A 24,623-nucleotide genomic window follows, 5' to 3' on the forward strand; every position below is an offset into this window, starting at 1 on the left:
CTCACCTGGAACCGGGGTTCAGTGCAGTCGGAACTGGGTTCAGTGAAGTCGTGAGCTTCCGTCTCTCTCCCGCTAGAGCAAGCTAGCCAGGCACTCAGCCGCCCATCTTCTCCGCGCGAATGTCTCCGTACCTCAGCCTTTTGCAGCTCCTCTGATTCTCCGTGTGCCCCTCTCTTTCCTTCTAGTTGTAGAATTTCCACTCAGCCAGCTTTCCTGTGGTTCTGGATGATGTCCGTTCTGTCTTTTAGCTGTAGTTTTGAAATTGTTGTGCGAGGCAGCAGTTTAGGTGTTCACCTATGCCGCCATCTTGGTTTCTCTCCTCCAATTTTATATTCTTGATTAATCCTTAGAATTTTATAGAATGCCTCTCCAGAAATAGTAGTCTTCTCATTATTTTTCTTTTATATTTAATCATTTAGGAGCGGTCACTATCCTTATCATTTCTACCAAGATATATCTTGGGGGTCCTTAAATGATAAGGATCCAAATTCCCGAGCATTTCCAGCTACATTATACTTTTTATGGGAACAATCGAAGGAGGGAAAAACTAAGTACATTCCTCACATTTCTTGTACATACTAAAAAAACAAATTCTTAAACTTAATGGAATAGAGAACTACTGTATAGTCATAAAATCACAAAGTAATTTTTTACTTTTATTTGTTAAAATAGTCACATACATATAAATGAAACAACTTTTTACCACAGGGCACTCATTGATTGTGCTTCTTCTTGCTATCCTGTGGCATCCAGGATCCTGGTTGAAAGGTTTTACCAGTGCTGGTCGGATCCACTGACGGTTCATCTTTTCCAAAGTATGGGGCAGATGCATGCCCTTTAATCTGAGTTTCAATTGGTGGAGCCAAGAGTTCATTGCTTTCTTTACTAAGGAGTTTTTCTTTTTCATCAAATTCTTTGCTTTTTATTTTAATTTCTTCTCTATACTTTTCATTCTTTAGTATTTCCTGTATGAATATATAGATGGAAGAAACTTAAATTTCTAGTTAGAAGAAAACAACCTATAGGATTTTTAAAAAAAATAGCTAGTAAAAAATAAAGTATATATATATATATATATACATAATACTTGCTTTGTATTCAAATAATACATAGATATGTACAAGGTAAGTTTGAAAAAGCTATATTACATACCAGAGTTACTTTAATTAAATAGTTCTGTCCTCATGTACTATAATAAAAAGATGTGAAGGACCATAACGTAGAAATATTTACTACTCAATAAGTGAAACAAACTACTTAACATGAAATATTATACAACAGCCTAACAGTCATTCTATCAAAGATTCTCTAAGCTTAACAGTTATATTCTGCCTCAAAACTAATCATCAGTAATCATACTTTTTACTGGAGATGAACTGAAGGAAAGATGGCCTCAGAATGATGCCCCTCTATCTTGCCAGAACCAAGCCCCATCTACTTCTCTTTCTGCTCTGGAGTGGTATGGCAGTCAAGCAGAGGAATGGAAGGAGAGTTCAGCATGCTCTACACATCAGTTCCAGAGAGAGCTTTGCAAATGGAAATGTTTCCTCAAACCAGTGCAAGCAATTCGTGCAATGCAGCCTGCTATTCTATCTGTATAGATCTATACCCCAAATTACAAGGAATTTATCACTGTCTTTTATTAAATACAAGGCCATCAAATTAAAAAGCACCATTGTTGTTTGCACCACTAGAAAGCAATACACCTTCACAGCTGGTTTCAGAGATGTTAAAATTTGAAAAGATGTGCATCTTAAAAACATGAAATTCAGTCATTATATCTTTTTGTTGATTTACTTCTTTCTCTTCTGTCTTCATGATCAATTCTAAATGGGTGACAATTTAATGTTCTTTTTGCTATGTTATTTTCTAATTTTTTAAAAAGAACATATAAAAAAAACTTGTTAATGTAATGTATCTGACAACATTGACAAAACCAAGTACTCCCAGTGACAAATATATATATATATATATGACACTTAACAGCAACATCTGGGCATCTAAATGTATGATGCAATCTTGGTTTCTCAAATGAATTTCAAGTAACAATAGTCCTTTAAAAACATAAGCACCAATATTTAAGATAATGGTTTTTACTTTAGAGGGGAAAAAAAAGATTTTGGGGGTTATAGTGTTACAGACTTTTAGTTTTAGACACAAAGGGCCCATCAAATGAAACCCCCCTCAAAGCAAACATATGAGGGGAAAGAATATAAATTATTCTTGTAATTTCCACAAAATTGACAATTCCCCACAAATAGTTTACTTTAATAACCATAGTAACTATGAGTTGGGGACAGTTGCTGTGAGTGAGGGTGAGAGTAATCTTTGCCTCTCATACATTGTAAAATTCTCAGGTGAGGTGATCACATATCATAAAGGATCTCCCTCAGTATGATACTGGGAATAGTGGAAGTAGAAGAAAATACTTTTCCATGTTTCCATACTCTTCAGGATCTTCTATAAACTGTGTTTTCATGGAAGGTCTTTCTCTTGAGCAGAATGAAAGGTTCAGGACTGAGTTGAATTTGCACTAGTAACCCAACATGGGTAGTAGAGCCTACTGAGATACTGGTTTGCAGCTTGCCTGGCTTTTGTATGAGGATCAGCCACATGGCTTGAAGCTGCCTGTACCTACTTATTTGCTTCAGTTCTACTGTTGCAGTCTTACAGCTGGTGCAAGCCTCTGCCTTCTACATAAAAGGAAATGGACGGCAAAGAGCTGTTCTTTTTTCCTGCCTTCACATAACTTCTCTTTATTTAACCATTACTCTGACCACACAGTTTCTTATAACAACTATTTAGGCAAATGGAGAGCCAATCAAAATGTTAATTAATTTAACATATGAAGATGGAATAAAGATTTCAGAATTGAAAAACATGGAGACTAATTTTTCCTAAAAAAGAATTTTCCTTTTTGTCTTTTTAAAACAAACTAATTGTTATCAGACCCTTGCTAACAGCTTCCATTAAAGTTAAACAGAACATAAATCATTTATGAAGGGAAATCTAGTTTTGTAAATATTTGGAATAGATAAAATGAAAGTAGGTAGAAAAATAGGAATTTCTAGACTTACAGATAAACATGTCATTTTGTAAGAGCCTATTTTACAGTAGAAACTGCCATAAAGCATGAATTTTCCTTATATTCTCTTGGAACAATATCATCTTAAGTCTCATGTTTATCAGTTAAAAAACAGTATTTTTCTTTCAGTGTTTGTATAGGGATAAACCGAGAGTAAGTGGCCCGCCCTTTAATGTTCATATATTCAGAATAAGTATTTATCCTTTTTACATACTGCTTTACTCCCTGTCAATAAATATTCTTTAATATTTTAGAAAAAAAGATGGCTGTGTGGTATTTTATCATTTGCATTGTGCCATGATTTATCTAAGGAATACCTCCTTGTTGTTCCCAGTATTTCACTTCTCATTTAAGCGGTGACACCAAGAAAGCCACTTAACTTTTTTCAGTCTCAGTTTCTTTCTTTTTTTAAAAAAAAAATATATTTTTATTGATTTCAGAGAGGAAGGGAGAGGAAAAGAGAGAGGAGAGAGAGAAATATCAATGATGAGAGTGAATCATCAATTGGCTGCCTCCTGCATGCCCCCTACTGGGGATCGAGCCTGCAACCTGACCAGAATCGAACCTGGGACCCTTCAGTCTGCAGACTGACCTCTATCCACTGAACTAAACCAGCCAGGGCTCGGTCTCAGTTTCTTTATCTGAAAATGAGAATAAAGTGACAGTGCATGTATAAATGTTTACATCTTAACTACTCATGTGTATACTGTTCACATTGTTAGGTCTTCTGGAAGTTTCTTAATAGTGGTTAGGAACTACCTGCATACAAATCCCAGTTTTGCCATTTATGAGCTGGGTGACCCTGTCAATGTTGCTTAACCTTTTTGTGTCTCTGTTTCCTCATAGGTAAGATGGAGAAAACAATACTGTCTTCTTTTGTTGTTGTTATTAATCCTCACTTGAGTATATATTTTCATTGATTTCTAGAGATAGTGAAAGGGAGGGAGAGATTCACAGAACGAGAAACATCAATATGACTCTCACATCGATTGTTTGCCTCCGTATGGGCCTGCAACCGAGTAAGTGCCCTTGACTGGAATTGAACCTGGGACCCTTCAACCCAGTCAAAGGGTTGATGCTCTATTCATTGAGCCAAACTGGCTAGGGCAATTCTGTCTTCTTCAATGGGCTACTGTAGAGGATGGGAAAGAAATGACTGCTGGACAGTACCAACAAAAATGGGTACAGGTGGATTTTTAATGATTGCTTATTCTATTCCATTAAAAAATAAACATACCAAAACTTGTATCCAATCCTCTTTTTCATCTCAGGGTACAAAAATAGTCTCAATACTTATACTTTAAGTACTAAAAAATTTTAACCCATAGTTTGTTACGTGCATTGAATAACATTTTTTTTTTGGTGAAAATTTTGTAAATATTCACAATTTGCTGGGATGAAAAATCTCCAATGTTTTAATGTTTTACAGCCTCCAATAAAGGCAGCAACCATCACCACAGGATTGAGATAAAAAGTGTTAATAAGATATAATCTACAAGATAGAGAATAAGATGGAGTAATTGGTGCCCGACTAGATCTCCTGCTATAAACAACTAGAAAACTTAACAAAAAAATAGTAAACCTGTTAGTAAGCCTAACCGGTTTTGCTCAGTGGATAGAGCGTCGGCCTGCGGACTCAAGGGTCCCGGGTTCGATTCCGGTCAGGGGCATGTACATTGGTTGTGGGCACATACCCAGTAAGGAGTGTGCAGGAGGCAGCTGATTGATGTTTCTCTATCATCGATGTTTCTAGCTCTCTATCTCTCTCCCTTCCTCTCTGTAAAAAAATCAATAAAATATATTTAAAAAAAGAATAGTAAACTTTTCAGAGAGTAAACAACAGGCAGGGCAATCCTTGAGAGAAGGGATACAAATGAGATAAGCCCTGCATCACCTCAGCTTTCTGTGTAGCAGCATATTATGGGCTGCTGCTCAGGGTGCGGGAATCCAAGTAGAGGTTGAAGGTCTCATTGAGCTAAAGAGATAGTGATGACTGGGGAGACTGAGGAAGCTGAAATTTGTTGGGTAGAGTACCAGAATACACCAAAAGATTACTAGAAATATGCATAAGGGCCCACTTGAGTGTTGAGCTGAATGTTAAGCAGTATGTGGGTAGGTTGAGACTCCAGCCAGGAAGGTCAATTCCTGGCTAAAGAATAACTAAACCAAACAACTGCTGGAGTTTGCATGAGACTAGGAGACATTCAAGTTCTAATCAACTAGAGATTCCTCACTGAACAGGTAGGGCATTCATAAAAAGACTTGCAAAAGATCCCTCCTTAGGAGTAAGGATAAACTGGTAACTCTAGACCTGCACGGTCTAATACAGTAGCTACTAGTAACATATTGTTATTTAAATTAATTACAATAATTCAGTCCTTCAGTTGTACCAGACACAATAGCCAAATGTGTCTACTGGACATCATATTGGAATGTGCAGATACAAAACATTTATATCATTGCAAAAATTCCTATTGGACAGCACTACTCTAGATCCACTCTAACAGAACTTAAAAATAAGTCTCCAAAAGTTTGCACTGATTCACATGTAAAATAATGTGCTCCCAAACAAACCTCAACATTTCTTAAAGGAAGACAACAAAATCCAGACAATATAGTAAACAATATACTATTTCATTGTTCATCATTCAATCAAGAAGTGAAGAAGAAAAGTGTGATCCAAAACAATGAGAAAGTCATGCATGAGGTCAACCCCATTCTCAGAAGGTCACATCAGAGTCCCCGGAAATAAAGTATTGAAGGATACGAATCTCAGGGAAGAGAAAGAAACCATAATGACAATAGAAAAAGCATGAGCTGTATTTAATCTTTTAATTCAAACCTTTCCAGTCAATAGAAACAGAACCAAATATGGCAGAAATGATGAAAATAACAGACAAGGACTTTATCACAACTACTAGAAATATGTTCAATGTCCAAAAGGAAAATGAACATAAATGGAAAAGAAATAGAAATTATTAAAAAAAAAATGAACCAGCACCTCAGTGAGCTGTAAGACAATATTATGCAGTCCAACATACATGTAACTGGAGTCACAGAAAGATTAAAAAAAAAGGGGGGGGGGGAGGAGACGAAATGATTGAAGATATTCCAAAAAGATAAATATATAAATCTAGATAGCCAAAGAACTAAAAAACAAAACAAAAAAAAACCCCACAAAACTCCAAGCAGGATAAGTACAAAACCAAAGCACTTCAAAATCAATTGCTAAAAATTAATGATAAAGAGAAAATCTTAAAATCAGCTACAGCAAAAAGACATATCACTGCCCTAGCCAGTAGCTCAGCTGGTTGGAGCACTGTCCCATACACTGAAAGGTCGCAGATTCAATTCCCGGTCAGGGCACTTGCTTAGGTTGCAGGTTGGGTGTGTACGGGAGGCAACCAATCAATCAATGTTTCTCTCTCTCTCTGTTTCTCTCTTACCCCCCTCTCTTTTGCACTCCCTCCCCCCTTTCCTGCCTCTCTCTCTAAAATCAATGGGAACATATCCTTGAGTGAGGATTTAAAAAAAGATCAGAAACAATGCAAGGTATAAAATATTAGAGTTATTTTAATGTGCTGAAAGAAAAGAAAAACTCTCAACTTAGAATCCTGTATCCAGTGAAAATATCCCTAAAAAAAATAAAGGTATCATGACATTTTCAGACAAATAGAGGCTGAATTTTTCACCAGCTAGCTTCTTCTACAAGAAACATTAAAGAAAGTACTTCAGACTGAAGGAAAATGAGATAAACAGAAATTCGAATCTACATAAAGGAACGAATAGCACCAGAAATGATCAGAATGAAGAACTTCATTGCAGAGGAAAATGCTAGATCTTTGGACATTCTGCTAGGTACTCAATGCCCTTAACTTTATATCCACCTCCTCTAAAATCCTTCAACAAATCCTTCATACAGTCCACTGAAACTACTGCTTTGGGTTTTGATGCATATCATGACTGTATCCCCACCTACAGGACTTTTCAAGCTTTGCAAAGATATCAGTTAACCACTAAGTTGAGAAGTGCAGCCTGAAAGGCAAGAGGACTGTGGTGATCATATGCAGCCCTCAAATTAATAGCACCTATCTGGGAGGGAGGACAATGCCTCATTCCCTCCCTATTCCCATCTGACAAACAGCTTCTGCCCACCAACTCTTCCATGTGTTACACCATTGTCCTTGGCTTCCTTGGCCTGGGCCTTAGAAGAGTATGTCAACAATGGAACTTCTCCATCTGAAGCTGAGTGCAGTGGAGTTAACAATTAGAAAGTCATGCATGAGGTCAACTCCATTCTCAGAAGGTCACATCAAAGAGTCCCTGGGAATGAAATATTGAAGGATACCAGTCTCAGGGAAGAAGAGAAAGAAACCATAATGACAATAGAAAAAGCATGAGCTGTATCTAATCTGTTATTTCAAACCTCTCCTTAAATACATCCTCTATGAATGACTATTGTTCTGTGACAATTTTTCTCCTTTCAATAGACAGTAGGAATGTTCAGTTGGAGCAAATTCGCTTATGCTTGATATTGGGAAAACAGACACTCAGCTGTAAAAGTATTATGTATTAAGTATTTGAGTCTACATAGTTTCTTTATGTCACATTATAAATTACCATTGTTTGTGAAGGATTACACTAAAAAAATACTTTAAAAAAAGAAAAAGCTCTGGATGTCTTTAACAAGCTCATCCCTGTTTTTGTAGAATAGTCAAAAAGTAATGATTATTTATTGCGTACTATTCACTAATTCAGTGTTGTGAATTCAAGCATACAAAAGGTTGTAGCTCAAGTCCTTTCCAATGCCAATTCTTTGTTAAGAGCTTTGCTTAAGAGCCCTAATGCTAGCTGTACTATTGTATTCAATGCTGTAAATTGCTAGGTATGGTAATGATAAAAAGCTTTTAAAGTTTTTTTTTATTTATTAATAAAATACATATAAAAACAAAGCTTGAAAATGCAATCTACTAACATGTTGACTTACAACTCATGCATAGACCTTAGGCACAATATAATCCCATTCCAACCATACAGTCCCTTATGTGATATTCTAGTACACAGGAATTTTCTAAGATGGTGAAAAAAATCAGTCTAATATATAGTTATAGCTGTGGGAGATATTAGATAACAGAATTGGATACTAAAACCAAAAAAAGAGGTAAAACAAATGGCAGACTAGGACTAAAGTCTTAGTGATGATGCCTTGGGAGAGATAAAGGAAACAAGTATTGGAAAGCTGGACCTACCTTGAACTGCACTCTAGTATCTGAGAAGAGAGAGAGCTGACCACAAGTGCTCTCTGTTGGAGTTATAGTAACTAGAAGAAAGTTTAGTTTACTTGATGAGTATCAGGGAAAGGGAAAGGTTGAGAAATATATGAGTAAAAAGGTTACCCAAAGATTCTTCTGTCTCATGTATCCAAGCCATTCTGCATCTCAGGGACCACACTTGGACCAGAGGTATGGGAGTGAACAGCTATGAGTCTATACTCTTAAGTGGAATTGAACATTTGGATGCAGTTCTAAGTATACGTACAAAACATTTTAGCAATATTACCTAGAAAATAACAGTAACTATAAATAATAAATTATTCATTATTACTAATTTAAGATATGTAAAATGTCAGTAGTATTTCTTAATTTAGTGTGCTTACACATTTTTGCCATATATATGTATAAATAAAAATTAATAATGGTTTTAATAATATAATTCAAGACCTCAATCTCCTAACCCTATATCTATCTCACAAGTTTCAACCTAGTCAACTGAGAATTCTTCTACCATGGAGTATTTCAATAATATTATTTATATACATATATATGATATGGATGGTGTTATATTCATGTTAAATATCAAACCCTATCTAATAAAAGGGTAATATGCAAATTAACCATCACTCTGTCACAAAGATGGTGGCACCCATAGCCACAAGATGGTGGCGCCCAGTCCTCTCAGGCCCACTGGAGGCCCCCAGTCCTGGGGGGGCGGTCACTGAGAGTGGGCAGTGTGAGTGGCCTGGCAGAATGCTTGCTTCATTGCCACAGGGATGAGGCAAGTGTTCCACCCTGGCAGCGGAGGGCCTCTGGGCAGTGGGCACAGAGTGGCCGGGGTAGGGGGGAACACTTGCACTGTTGCCCCGGCGACAAGGCAAGCGTTCCACGCCCAGCCACGGATGGGCCTCTGGGCCACGGAGAGCCTCTGGGCAGCGGGCGCAGAGTGGCCAGGCCCCACAGAAAGCTACTGGCACACAGATTCGTTGTCCTATCTAATAAAAGAGCAATATGCAAATTAACCATCACTCCGCTACACCCACCAGCCACGCCCACCAGCCACGCCCACCAGCCAATCAGGAGTGAATATGCAAATAAACCCAACCAAGATGGTTACGGCCACAGAGAGCAGGAGGGAGGCTTGGGTTTCCCCAGCAATGGAGGAAGCCAAGCTTTCCTTGCTGGCCTAGGCCTCCACTCAAGGCTACAAAGTTTCTATGATAGAAGATACATAAATCCAAACAGAAATGGCGGCAGCCACAGAGCTGGAAAGAGCAGGAGGCTAGGGTTGCCCCCAGTGATGGAGGAAGCCAAGCTTTCCGCACACCCTGGCTGGCCCAGGCCTCCGCTTAAGGCTACAAAGTTTCAATTATATAAGATAAATAAATCCCAACAGAAATGGCTGTCGCCAAGAAGCAAGCAGAAGGCTTGGCTCTGCTCCAGGCTACAAAGTTTCAATTGTAGAAATAAATAAACCCCAGATACCAGGGCCTCCACTTGGGTTGCCAGGGGGAGTGGCCGGCCTGCAAACCACCACAGGCCCCCCACCCAGGCCGCTCCACGCCCCAAGGGAACCCCCACCCTGATCCGGGACACCCTTCAGGGAAAACCAGCTGGCCCCCACCCATGCACCAGGCCTCTATCCTATCTAATAAAAGAGTAATATGCAGATTGACCATCACTCCAACACACAAGATGGCTGCCCCCATGTGGTCAAAGATCCTGCCCCCATGTGGACACAAGATGGCCAGCACAAGATGGCCAGCAAGGGAGGGCAGTTGGGAGGGACCAGGCCTGCAAGGGAGGGCAGTTGGGGGCAATCAAGCCTGCAGGGGAGGGCAGTTAGGGGTGACCAAGCCGGCAGAGGAGGGAAGTTGGGGGCGACCAGGCCTGCAGGGAAAGGCAGTTGGGAGGGACCCAGGCTTGCAGGGAAGGGCAGTTGGAGGGGACCAGACCTGCAGGGGAGGGCAGTTAGGGGTGACCAGGCCTGCAGGGGAGGGCAGTTTGGGGGGACCCAGGCCTGCAGGGGAGGGCAGTTACGGGTGGGTGACCAGGCCTGCAGGGTAGGGGAGTTAGGGGTGACCAGGCCTGCAGGGGAGGGCAGTTAGGGGCAATTGGGCTGGCAGGGGAGCAGTTAGGCATCAATCAGGCTGGCAGGGGAGTGGTTAGGGCAGGGGTGGGCAAATTTTTTGACTCGAGGGCCACAATGGGTTCTTAAACTGGACCGGAGGGCCGGAACAAAAAGCATGGATGGAGTGTTTGTGTGAAGTAATATAAATTCAAAGTAAAGGAGCAGAGGGGAGAGCAAGAGAACCTTCCGCTCTTTCGGCTCCGCGGGCCAGATAGAACAGCCAAACGGGCCGGATCCGGCCCACGGGCCGTAGTTTGCCCACGGCTGGGTTAGGGGGTGATCAGGCTGGCAGGCAGAAGCGGTTAGGGGCAATCAGAAAGGCAGGCAGGCGAGCAGTTGGGAGCCAGCAGTCCTGGATTGTGAGAGGGATCCCAGATTGGAGAGGGTGCAGGCTGGGCTGAGGGACACCCCCCCCCCCCGGTGCACAAATTTCGTGCACCGGGCCTCTAGTTCCATAATAAAAGCCTTCAAAAGTATTTGACAATTTAAATATAGATATACCTAGAAATGAAAAGAACTAATAAATGGTCTTAGGGAATAATAACTTTTGCTTTAAAAAATGCTATGAATATAGCTAGGAAAAAAGGCAGGCAGAATACATATACTAGTATACATATTATAACCCATTCTCTGATGTTCTGGCTCCACATTCCTCTTTAGTATTTATAAATGGTCTCCATTTGGCTTCGAGTACTTGTGAATTAAGGTATGCCATGAATTACTATGTTCAAACTTAAGTACACAATATATATCAAGATAAAATCTAACTACAGTTTAAAGTAAATTCAACAGTGCTTCATTATTAGAAAGTTTACATATTCAAACACATAAGAGCAAGATACAATGACAGTTTTGCTTTTATAAAAAGGTCAACTTTCTAAAATATTTAAATTACTAAATATATTCTATTTTTCCTAATCTATATATTTTGCAACTCTTGCTAGGTAATTGCTATAATTTATAATCTATAATAATAAAAGTGTAATATGCTAATTAGACCAGACAGCCAGATGTCCTTCTGGACAACCTTCCGGATGAAGCTGGGGCTGTGAAGGCCAAGGCAAGCCGCCGCTGGGCTTCTAGTATAAATATATTTGACTTTGATATCTCCATTAATTTCTTTCTATAATTTAAACTATACATATTAATGAATAATTTTGTGTTAATGGATATTTAAAAAATTTAAATATGAGTACATTGACTTTGAGTCAATTTAAGAAAAAACATTAAAAAATTTTTTTTTCATTGTTTAAAGTATTACATGTAGTAGTACATATATCTTTTTTTTTTTTTCCTCATTGACTTTTCCCCAGCCTCCCCTACCTCCTGCCACATGCCCTCATAGGTGGGATGAGGGCAAGAAAAAACATTTTTGAAGAATACAAAATGTTTAGTAAATAGATTGTATGTGACTATTTGGCACAAAGTATGTTCCAGGTCCCTAAACCATAGATGTCGGTTACTGTAGAAGGGTCTTATTCAGAAAATGGCCTCCTAGAATATATTATACATCCCTGCCCCACAATCAACATAATTACAATGGGAATTTGGGGAACAACTATTTCAAAATGTTGTAAGCTGAATATTTTTTTACAGTGTCAATTTTATAAAATTCCATGAAATAATTCAGGCCTAGCAAATACAACAGAATGCTTAAGCTTGAAAATGCTGCCAAACTGTTTAATTAAACTACATTTTTAGTTCTACAAGTTGAACTGACAGGATATAATAATAAGTTATTAGATCACCCTTTTTTAATATGTGAGAGAAGAGAAAAATGGGAGAGGTACAAGGTCACCAAAAGGTACTCTGTGTTCAGACCAGAGGCAACACCTGCTAGATTAGTAATAAAAAATGAATTTAATCTTGCCTGGATGGGAGTAGAAACCAAAAGGGTAAATAAATGACAGTTAGGTTAGTATGACAGCACTGGGTTGCTAAGAAATCTATGAGAATGAAACAACCACCAAGCAAGTTCTGCTTTAGCAGAAGCTGCTCCTGCTATGTGTTTTTGCCAATTACCAGTGTGCCTCTGCCAAATCAATGTCACATTTAATTTATTAACATTCAAATATACTGCAAACAGACTTTGATCAGTTACAATAATGAACATTAGACTGAGTTTTGTTGTTTTGACATGCTTTCTTGAACTTTTCCCCTGCACTTTTTTCAAAACATTTCTAATTGCAAGAAGTTGATCTCAATTATTCTTGTTATTTGAGGAGACAATTGTAAGATTTGTTTATATTCCTTGCTGGCTAGGAATTTCTGGCATTGAGTTTTCTTTCTTTGAACTTCAGCCAGATTATTAAATCTCAAAATGTCATTAAAATGAACTAATCACAGAGCCTAAGTCATTAATAGTTTTGTAGGTGTTATTTCCTTTGATATAAATGAACTTCCATATATATGAAAAAAAGATTTTGAGCATAAAGATACAATTATTTAATTGAAAAAGAAATTTAGCTATTAAACATTAATAAAAAAATAAATAGAATCGTTTAACTTTAGTCTTACTTAATTGAATTGCCCTGGTGGGAGACAAAGGAAACCTTGCTCCCGAGAAGGGAAGACCACAATCCCTGGGAGAGAAAGCAATGTCAGACCCCCATGGCTTTCCAGGCTTGGGCTCATTAATGGGAAATAAGTGGCAGAGCACTGGAGCCCCGGAGGAAAGAGGAGGTTCCATCTGCGAATGATTGCTAACATTTGTTGAGCTGTTATACGCCAGCTGCTGTAGAGAGAAAACAGTTATCTCCTAGGTTAAGGAAGGGAAGAGAGGAGTTGGGCAAGAAGAAGTGAGATATAGTTAGAGAAGTTGGGGCTCCAGCTTATAGTCTTCCCTAGAGAATAAAAAATGTCCTGCCGAAGGTTGTCCTCCAAGATATACTCATTCATTCATGCTCTATTCATTATTTCTTTTACTAAACAAATGTATCCTGAGCACCTACAATTCAAAGCTTTGGAGATACAGGAAACAAAACCTGGCTCATACTGTTATGGAACTTCCTTGGGAGCCGAAAGGAGGAGAGGCCAAGGAGGTGACTTGCTGCAACACAGACTTATCCAGGAGTCAAGGTGGGGAAGAGCTGGGTAAGTACCAATGGCCAATTACATGGCTAATGTGCATGGGTTCTTGCCTCTGTCTCACTCACTCATTCATTAGTTCATTTATATATCGAGACCCCACTATGTGCCAAGAATACAGAGTGAAAAGACACAATTTTTACCTTGTCCTTAAGGAATTCACAATCCAGAGAAGAGCGATAGGTAGAAATATTGATTAAATTACAATATGATTAATTTTGTGATATTAAGCAAAGAATGATATGAGAAACAGAAATAAAACTTGTGTTCCTATTATGGTCTACATGGTAGGGACTAGGGGGTTAGAAATGACTTCCTAGAGAAGGTGATGCCTGAGTCTTAAATTAACCAGAGAACTGAGAAGATCAGGGGCATTCTGGGAAGATATAAAGTACATGTTTGTAGGAATGGAAGAGTAAAGAAGCACTGCAAACTCAGGACACTGTCAGTGGTTCATATGACATGCAATGTTAAGACATTGAGGTTTTATCCTGAAATCCATGAAACCCTGGAACATATTTTGACTTTGAAGCAAGAGTAGGTTTCTAGGTAAAAGAGTAGAATACTTAATTTGAATTTCAGATAAACAACAGATCGTTTTTTAGTATAAGTATGTCCTAAATATTGCATGGGACACACTTACATTTATTATTATTCATTGTTTGTTTAAAAGTTAAATTTAAGTAGGTTCCCTGTATTTTTATTTGAGAAATCTGGCAACCATAGCAGAAAGATTTAAATGTCTATACCATGTTAAAAAAAAATGACTCTGGCAACTGTAGAAATTGGATTGGAGGCAAGCAAGATTGGACTAGAGAAATCAGTTAGAATGCTACCGCAGAAATGCAAGGGAGAAATCATTAGGGCAGAACCCAAGGCAACGGGAGTAAGATGGAGAAGAAAAGACAGATTGTTAAGATATTCAAAAGGAAGTCTTGGTCATCAAGTATGTGGAAGTGAACAAGATCAGGACAATCCCCAAGTTTCTGATGAGTGATGACAGATAATGTCATTGACCATGGTGGGAAATAGAAGAAAAGAGGAGTTTCATTTTAGACCTACCAGATTTGAGATACTTTTAAAATATCCAAATATCTTGTATCAAACTTTTAGTTTCTGTGAATTATGAGCCCTGTGAATTATGAGCCCTGTGAATTATGCCAGATGCATATTTTCACCAGATACCTAGAACAATGCCTAGCACATAACAGGTACTCAATATCATATATATATGTGTATGTATGTGTAGGAACATGTGTGTGTGTGTATATGTATATGAAAATGTATAGGGGGAGGGGAGAGATTGATTGATTTTAAGGAATTGGTTCACATAATTGTGGAGGCTGGTAAATCCAAATCTTCCTGGTAGGCTGACAGGCTGGAGATCCAGGTTAGAGGTGATGTTGCAGCTCAAGTCCAAAAGCAGTCTACAGGCAGGCAGAATCCCCTCTTCCTCAGAGGATGTCAGTCTTTTTTCTCTTAGGTCTTCAACTGATTGGATGATGTCTATCTACACTATGGAGGGTAATCTGGTTTACTCAAAATCTATTGATTTAAATGTTAATCTCATCTGAAAAACAACAACACACACCCAAATACACCTTCACAGCAAAATCTAGACTACTGTTTTTGACCAAATACTTGAGAGTGTGGCCTAGCCAAGTTGACATATAACAATTAACCACCACAGTAAAAAATACATTTTATACCACAACTTGGTACACATATATATTTATAAGTGTGTATCTGAAACAAGAATTTCAGAAAGTAATACTTACTCTTAGTAAGGTTTTATATGCTGGTATTTTCTATCCCATATTTTTTCTACTTCATTAAAAAGAAAAAATACTTATAATCCACTAAATTGATTTCACAATCCACTAATGTATCCCATAAGTTGAAAAACCCTGCTCTGGATGACATATCCATTTACTCATGTTTTGGAATACTGGCAAAGAAATGCATCACAGTGACACCAGAATGTGATACCGGAGAAGGAAATTAAGTATATTTGAATGAAATGATCACATAAATATCTGAAAAAAAATATAAAAATGCCTAATTCCTTATTACCATAGCAACATCATATAGTTAGCAAATGAGTACAGTGTTTTATCATGGTCATAATATGCATTTGAGAATAAAATCTGGCATGCCTAAAGACATAATAAAATCAGAGGCAATCAACTGTGGATTGGTGTCCTAGAGGGTACATCACCAAAGAAATCAATACAATTTTCCTAAACACCATTATCCCACTCTCCCATTTAAAGAAATCAAATTATATCTGATAAAAGTGGTCAGCAGCAATTAATTTATTTTTATTTTTAAATTATAAGGAAAATCATTACTTCTCCAGTATAAAAGAATAAAAAGAAAATCACAAGAAATTGTTTTGGTGAGATAACTGAAAAAAAAAAAAAAAAAGTAAATTAAAAAAACACACCCATAACCTCATTTTAACTCCCTTAACCTTTTTCACTCCGGATGTAAGCCCAGTTCTAAAACCGAAATGAGACTTGTCTTAGTAACTGATGATATATGACTCAGAAGGTTAACTACTCAGAACTAATTCTGTATACTTTTAAATATGCATCTAGTAAGTTATAATGAAATCTCAGAAGAACTGAATTCAAGTATATCTAAAAATAATGAATAATAGGACTTTATTTATTACAACTTAAAAACAACAACACCTTTTCTGTTCTGCTCCTTAAAAGTCAGATAAAGATCAAAAGAGAAGGAAAAATGTGCTAAAGCTCAAACTCAGACCTCAGCTTTGCATAGACTATACAGGAAGCAATCCTTTTAGAGTGAGACATGTGGATGCTTGAAATTTGAGATACTACTTTTTAGTATCCTAAAATTGATGTTTTGAAAACCAAAAAAATTTACAACACAAACTGGCATAAAATTTTCTTGCATGATATATAAGTAAATACCTACAGTTAGAGAAGCACACTAGCTTATGGTTAAAAGTGCATGAGGAGCTCAAAACACTCAAATGATATACTTTCATTTCTTACTACAGTTTTCTAAGCAACAAATTTTATATTTTCGTTTTTACAAAACTAGAGGTCAATATCAAAGAAGGCACACAGAAAGTCATCTCTAAGTGTTACATTATTGTTTCAAGTGTTTGCTTTTATTCATTATGATAGTTAGGACTACAGAATCGATACAAAATAATAAGTATATAAAAATTACAGTTATGTACCAATGTATACATGGGTAAACTCACTTGTTAATGTTAAAAGTTATGTAGCCAGCCACAGGATTTGGGGTAATTCATTATTTCTATTTTTTTAAAATTTCTTTATTGATTAAGGTGTTACATATGTGTCCTTATCCCTCCATTACCCCCCTATTATTTCTATTTTTAAAAATTGTTGTTATATTAATGTTTTAATAAAATAAAGGAAAAAAATCAAGTTAAGTCATGGTAGAGGCCAAGCCAAAGAGTCACAAAAATGCCCCACAATTACACTAGCAGGTAGGTTTAAACTGCAGAGTCTCAGGCACTCCTAAGGGGGGACAAGCCTGTTCCTTTGCCTGGTCAAAGGCAGGCACAAATGGGTTAGGCATGAGAGAGGTCAAATGACTGGCATAAAAACCTGGCCAACAGGGACCTTTCATTGTGCATGGCAATAAACCCATTCAACCACCTCTTTGTAAATATGTGAGTAGGTAAATAAAGAATGGGACTTTGGTCAAGCTCAGGATATATCCTTTCTAGTATTAGAAACCAGATTCCAGAATGACTGTACCACTGAAGACACAATGCTCCTGTGTGACCTTGCAATAAGATCCAATTTCTGAAGGCAATATGTGAATGTGTTTTCCTTGCAGCCTTAAAGAAACAAACTAATTCAGTTTCACAGAGGAAAAATTGATACTAAAAATAGAATCTAAACATAATTTAACAATTATGATATCTAGAAAGGGTGGTATGTACAACAGAAGTCTACAAAGAAATTATGTTGGTTATTAAGCACATACCAGGTGCTGAAGAATTAACCAAATGAATTTAAAAAAGCATCAAGGCTTTAAAAAGGAATGCCAAACATTGGGCCACCACAATGGTTGTTTCATATGCATATTACTATGATAATTCCTTAAATGATGTTGATATTTTAGAATTTTAAGTATTTCATGGATATTTTTATACTTTCACTACATCTTTGTATATTCATAAACAATAGTAGCAGTAGTTTTCTAAATTTTTTTGTACACTTATCTCCTAAAACTTTTGAAAACTATTTACTACCTTGCACATTTAAGTTGACATTTAAATAATGGCAAAGGATGTATTTTCCAGTTTATTGCATATTGAATGCATGCTTTAAATATGAAGCCTCAGTTTAGCTTATTCAATTTATGGAAAATATAACCATATAACTTAATTGGCAAAGCCTGTCCTCATTTTCAAACCCAACCAGCCAAATCTAACTTACTGTGTCATAGAAAGTCTAACTTAACTTTTAAAATTCAAATAAATGTTTTATTATGTGTCCCCATGACAACTTTCTCACTTGTGAATTTTAATTTTAACATAGATAAATGGACAGCTAGCTAGCTAGAAAGAGAAACTATAAGGTATGGAGCTTTGTATTGAAGGGACAATACAAGGGACAACACTTTATTTCATCTAGGCTCTACAGCAGCGGTTCTCAACCTGTGGGTCGCGACCCACAGGTTGAGAACCACTAGCAGGGTCGCCTAAGACCATCGGAAAACACAGATATTTACATTACGATTCATAACAGTAGCAAAATTATAGTTATGAAGTAGCAACGAAAATAATTTTATGGTTGGGGGTCACCACAACATGAGGAACTGTATTAAAGGGTTGCGGCATTAAAAAGGTTGAGGACCACTGATCTATAACCTTGTGTATGTGTTTTTAAAAATTACTTTTTAAAATCAAAGTTATATACTCACATAGTTTGTAGGACCAGATCGTTCTAAAAGGCTTTTTATTAAATATAATATTTCCCTCTCCCCAGAAGAAACTTTTATATTCTTTTAGCTAATGTCTATGATTATAGTACATATAAACCAGGGAGCCACAAATGTGTTTGACAGCTATAAAGCAGACTGACTCCTCCATAATATCTAAATAACATTCTCATATTATTAATTCTTTACTTTTCAGTTTTAAACATTGTACATTAACTTCTCATTATTAAAAATGAAGACTTTTCCCATCATTCTTGTGGCCTAATACTCTCAATATAGTTGTAGATCAATATTCAATATTTATATTATGAGTAAACACTATGAACAAGGGAGTTATCTAGTATACTTGAATTACTTTTCATTTGCTACTCAAGTTCTGTTTTTCTTGGAGGTAATATATGAATTGTTTATTTTCCATGTGCTTATTTATAATTCAACTTCACTTGATATGTTCAGTATGTATGTGTTCATTTAATTCCTCTGTTTTCGCTTTCCCATGAATAAAATTACAGTTTTCAACTGGGTAGAGAAGTTGCATAGGTTTCCGACTTTTACAAAGGGAATTTAACAGCATCCTTTTCTTTTTCTTCAGATTTAGATTTGATACGATGCTATTCTTAATATACGGTTCATGTTCAAACTTCACCAATTATCCCAATACTCTCCTTTATAGTTTTTTTCCCCTAATCCAGGATCAAGTACTATATTTAATTGTCATATTGATCAGTCTTTCTCTGCTGTTCATGACAATGACATGACCAGTCTGGTGTTTTATGAAATGTGTCCCAATTTAGGTTTTCTGGTTGCTTCTTCATGATTAGATTGTTTGTATAATTTAATAAGCACTATATGAATAATGTCTTACCAATTAAATCTTCAATTTTAATCTAGATTAACCAAACTATTCTCAGTGCATCATACAAGAAGGCAAATATGATGTCAAATCTGCTTTACCTGGCATAACTTTGACCATTTGGTTAAGGTGGTATCCTCCAGATTTGCCCACTACAGATGTCTTTTTACCCATTGTAATTAATAAGTAATTTTCAGGGGGCTACCTGGATGCCATGTAAACTTTCTGTCCCCCAATTTGACCCAATGGTTTTAGTATCCACTGATGATTTTCCCCGGAATTAATAACAGTTAATAAATGCTGGTTTTTCAACTCTATTATTTCTTCTACATTTATTTGTTAGTATCTAATTGCTTCCTAAACAGATTTTCAGCATAAGCCTCAAGTCCACTTTCAGAGTTTCCTGGCACTGCCAATTACTAAGCATTCTGGGGTTTTACAATTTAAATTGGGTTACTTCTGGGCTTTCTCCTCTGCCAGAGGAGTTATTCTCAGTTTTGCTAAATCTGTTACCAGTTGTTCATCTGCTTTCCAGCTTCTGAAGCACTGTTGCCGTTTTGCGCCTCTTCAATTTAGGTTTATGCTTTTTAATATAAATTCCTTCATTGTTATTTTCATTAGGCTTGAAGAGAAAGTAAACTCACTTGTCCAACTCACTAACTTTACTTGATAGCCCACTATATTTTCCCTGCTTTTAAACTTTTTATACATGGCATCATATTGTATGAAATCTTATCAACTTGCTCTTTTTGCTCAATATCATGTTTCTGAGATTTATCCATGTTGAAACATGCAGCTCTACTTCATTCATGCTATAACCCAGTGTGTGAATCTACCACAGTTTTCTTCTCCATTTCCATTCTATTCCCCAAAGTGATAATGCGAGGTTGGGGGTAGGGATCTAATTTTCCAAACAGATATATATTCCACCTTTGCAATTTAAGTCCGCAGAAAAGTAGAATTAAATATGCAAATTGCCAATTTTAAGACATTTCAATTCTATAACTTATAAAATGAACATAATAATACTAGGTAGAGAGAATTCCTTTAAAGGTCTGTTATTTGAAGAAATAGTGAATTGATATTATAGAATGTTGGGTTTTACAGAAAGGACAACATTCCATGTCATCATTCCATGTCATCTGCATATAATGAAATCCATAACCGTGTCATATTAAGTTTTTTCTTATCATTTGGAGACAGTTACACTGTTTTGTTATAATGCATTTGGAAAAATATTACATCTTCTGAAGAGTCCATGGGAAGGACTGGCAAGGAAAATCAGAAGATCTTAAAGCAGGTTAGTGTATTTTTTCCCCTATATTATCCCTCCAAAATTTGGCAATTCTTAATGAATGAATCACGGCAATGCATTTCTTTGCATAAATTCAATAAGACTGGTTTCCAATCGTGGTTTTATTGACTGAAAACTTTGACTGGAGTGTCATGTTTTAAAGAGTCCTGTGTGGACTCTGAAGACTTGAAGCCAATAAGAGTGCCATGGAGACAGCCTGCTATCGTGTTTGGTAGCTCTGAAAATGGATAGTGCTGGAGCGTTAGGCCCATACCCTGCCATTGCTGGCAGTTGGTCAGAGTGGAAGGGGAGCAAGGAGGGCGCCTCTGCGTCGCTGCAGAACCCCCACTCACTCTAGGCCACTACGAGTAGGAGGGCTGCTGAGATGGGCCTTGAAGCCTAGGGCGCAGCCCGTGTGGAGCCGCTGCAGGTAGGAATTCACCTAACCCAGCAGATACTGCAGGCAGGCCTGATGGCAGCTGGATGGCTTGGCTTCCCTGCCCTAAGGGGCACATTGAGACTCAATCAGATTATTGCAGTAGCCTCCATCTACTCACTTTTCATATCCATGTTTCCACAGAAGAAGGCTTTCAAAGTTCTGATGACAGAAGAAACACCTTTGCTCTAAGAACAGTACCTCTTATGACCAAGAGAAGGTGAATCAAAGGGCTTCTGGATCCACCCTACCAATGTAAACCACTGGTGATACTTCTAATCTTGGATCACATTGACTTTTTCCCCTTTTTATTCCAAGCTCCACTGATATTAGAAAGAAGGGTCGATGAAGAGTAGAACAGGGCAAGGTGGGAGCAACATACAAAGCTAGAGATGGGCTTAGAGATGTGATCACTCAGACCTTGGCCAGACAAACAATGATGTGGTCAGTGTAGGAGGAATGGAGCAAGTAAAGATAGGTATTCCAACTTATGGGTCATTATGAGTTCTTTCCTGGAATACACCTCCCAACAAGTGGGGCCTGAGTGTTGGAGCTAACTTACGTTGTCATAAGGGTTTGTAGTAGTGAGGGAATAGGGGAAATAAAAGAGGAGGGAAGTCCTAAGTAGTAGGAGAAAAGGAATAGGCAGTACACTAGTGAATTTGGAAATTTTCCTTTTATGAAATACATTTATTTCTTACAAAATATTTTATAACATGTTATGCTATTGTTTTAAAATAAAAATTATAAAATGAACATGTTTTACAAACACATGTGCCACAGCATTGCTATGCTTTTTATTCTGCATACTTCCAAAACTATGTTTTTAAAGGAGTGGTCACCAGCCTTTCAGACCTCACGGACCACCAGTGGTCCACGGACCACCGGTTGGCGACCACTGTTTTAAAGTCTTAAATAAAAAGACAACTCAACTAGTAATTACTAAGTGCTACATTTTATAATCTTATTGAATATTTCAAAGTTTCTTTGGATACTTGATAGAATTAAAATTATACAAAATCATGAAATTTTAAGTTTTATATAAAATAAGGGCAAATAAGCAGAACATGATTTGGATAGGCCCAAGATATTTAGTGTTTCCCAAACTTTTCCCCCAAAGGATCTGTATCAGAACAGAGAACTCTCACGGATCAGAGGAAATGTCCTGACCCAAGCTGCTGTAAGTCCAAAGTTTCTAAAAAGTGTTTTCAATTTTATTATTTCATTTAAATTTTTATAATAATTTTGTTATATTCCATAATTGTACATTTATGTTATTATAAAAATGTTTTAAATTATTTTCTATGGAATAAAATGAACACTTTGGCAAGATGAATCATGTTTATTCTGAGACTTCATGTATCCCTAGGAGTAAAAATTCCCAATTGAGAAACATAGCATTATAAACACATGCTATTTGAATATTATCCTTATGTATTCTTACCTCCATTGTAGGTGGAGTTTTTCTTGTTTTTCTAATCCAAGCTAGAAAAAAAAAATTAAATGTAAGTTTCCTGTAACTTGCACAAACATTTTATTCATTCATGCATAACACAAATATTTATTGAGAAACTGTTATATATTGTTTTAGGCACTGGAAATACAACAGGGAACCAAACATAAATTCCCTCTCTCCGTAGTGTGTGTACTAGTGAAGGGAGTTCAGAAAAGAAACACACAAGCATATTATATCAGAAGATGATTTGTGTCATGAAAAAAATGCAACAGTTGGGAGGGTAAACAGGGGACATTTTCATATCTAACATCATACCTCATACAATCATCTGAATTCAAGTTAGTGTAAGTATGGCATATGGGCCCTTGACCAGAATCGAACCCAGGACCCTTTGGTCCGCAGGCTGACACTCTATCCACTGAACCAAACCAGCTATGGTGAAAGAGTTGGTATTTAATACAGCTGTTGAATGAATACTTCCACTAAAAAAATGTCTTAATGGAATTTTAACCTGTATTAGAAAATCCAGGTTAAGCAGTAAGATTCCTCTGTGCAATCAAGGAAAGAAGTGGTTTATGAAATTTTTCAACTGCCTCTTTGAAGTCAAAATAAAATTGACTTAACTATACTTAAAGGCATTTTTTCTTTTTAATAAAAGAGGCTTCTTTTAAAATAATTCAACATGAGCTTTATAATTCTTTTTAACACGTTAAGTGCCCAGCCTGTTTTGTCTTCCGGACGGAAAGTATAGTGTCAGTCACTAGTGACTGACTGGGCGCTTAATGTGCTAAGCAATAAATCTTCAATTTTAATCTAGATTAAAAACTTAATTCAGAAAAATCAACTGGTAGGGCAAGGGTTGGCAAACTATAGCTTGCAAGCCATATATAGCTAATGAAGAACAATATTTCATGACACATGAAAATTACATAGAACTTAAATTCAGTATCCATAAAAAAAGGTTTTGCCCTGCCAGTGTGGCTCAGTGGTTGAGTGAGAACCTATGAACCAAGAGGTCACAGTTCCATTCCCAGTCAGGGCACATGCCTGGGTTGCAGGCTCGATCCCCAGTGGGAGGCATGCAGGAGGTAGCCGATCAATGATTCTCTCTCATCATTGATGTTTATATCTCTTTCCCTCTCTAAAATGAATAAAAAATATATTTTTAAAAAAGGTTTTATTGGAACACAGCCACACTTGTTTACATGTTGTCTATGGCTATTTTGTGCTACAACAGCAAAGTTGAGTAGTTGTAACAAACCGCATGGCCCACAAAGCCTAAAATAATTACTATCTGGCACTTAAATGAAAACAATTGTCAACCCCTGTGCTAGTGTTATCATCCTATATAATATCCTATATAATAAAAGCCTCATATGCTAAGTGTCCGGTTGTCCATTCAATCAATCAAAGTGTAATATGCTAATGATATGCTGAGGCCGCTCAACCGCTCACTATAACATGCACTGACCACCAGGGAGAAGACAGTCGACTGGTTGACCAGTCGCTATGATGTGCCCTGACCATCAGTGGGCAGATGCTCCAACCAAGTTAGCTTGCTGCTGGGGTCCAGCCGATCGGGACTGAGCAAGATGGGCCGGACACACCCTGGAGCCCTCCCGTTATCCCTCCCCGGCTGGCTAACCTCTCGCATCCCTCCCTGCCCCTTATCATGCACTGGTGGGGTCCCTTGGCCTGGCCTGCGCCCTCTTGCAATCCGGGACCCCTTGGGGGATGTCGGAGAGCCGTTTTGGCCCAATCCTGCAGGCCAGGCCCAGGGACCCCATTGGTGTATGAATTCATGCACTGGGCCTCTACTAGTTAAATATAATTCTTTTAGCAACAACTGTATATGTTGGTGCAAAACACTTTCATATTACTTACTATTATATTTTTTACTAATGATTGTCATGTATTCTAGAGTCTGTGAACACACACTGTTGGCATTAGATCATGCCAAAAAGTATAATGGCACAATCCATAGTTACTATCACCATGAGAAAAAACAACTAAAAACAACAATTTGTCTTATTGATAGTCTATAAATAA

The 24,623-nt window shown here is 37.3% G+C and overlaps 1 protein-coding gene across 2 annotated transcripts in view; it reads right to left on the reverse strand.

Annotated features, from left to right (window-relative positions):
* NDUFAF2 (NADH:ubiquinone oxidoreductase complex assembly factor 2) overlaps positions 1 to 24,623 on the reverse strand; it is a 119,180-nt gene that overhangs the window by 4,998 nt on the left and 89,559 nt on the right. Inside the window, exons 3-4 of one of the 2 annotated variants that reach the window (XR_013961284.1) lie at positions 22,563 to 22,603; positions 6 to 965 (exon numbers count right to left, since the gene is read on the reverse strand). Coding sequence is in view for 1 of the 2 variants with exons in the window: in XM_080681776.1 (XP_080537902.1) it covers positions 22,563 to 22,603 (41 nt within the window). In the remaining variant the exon portion in view is untranslated. The remainder of the gene's footprint in view (positions 1 to 5; positions 966 to 22,562; positions 22,604 to 24,623) is intronic. The other variant, XM_080681776.1, reaches the window with a different exon arrangement.

Source organism: Plecotus auritus (assembly GCF_963455305.1).
Source record: "Plecotus auritus genome assembly, chromosome: 7".
Classification (NCBI taxonomy): domain Eukaryota; kingdom Metazoa; phylum Chordata; class Mammalia; order Chiroptera; family Vespertilionidae; genus Plecotus; species Plecotus auritus.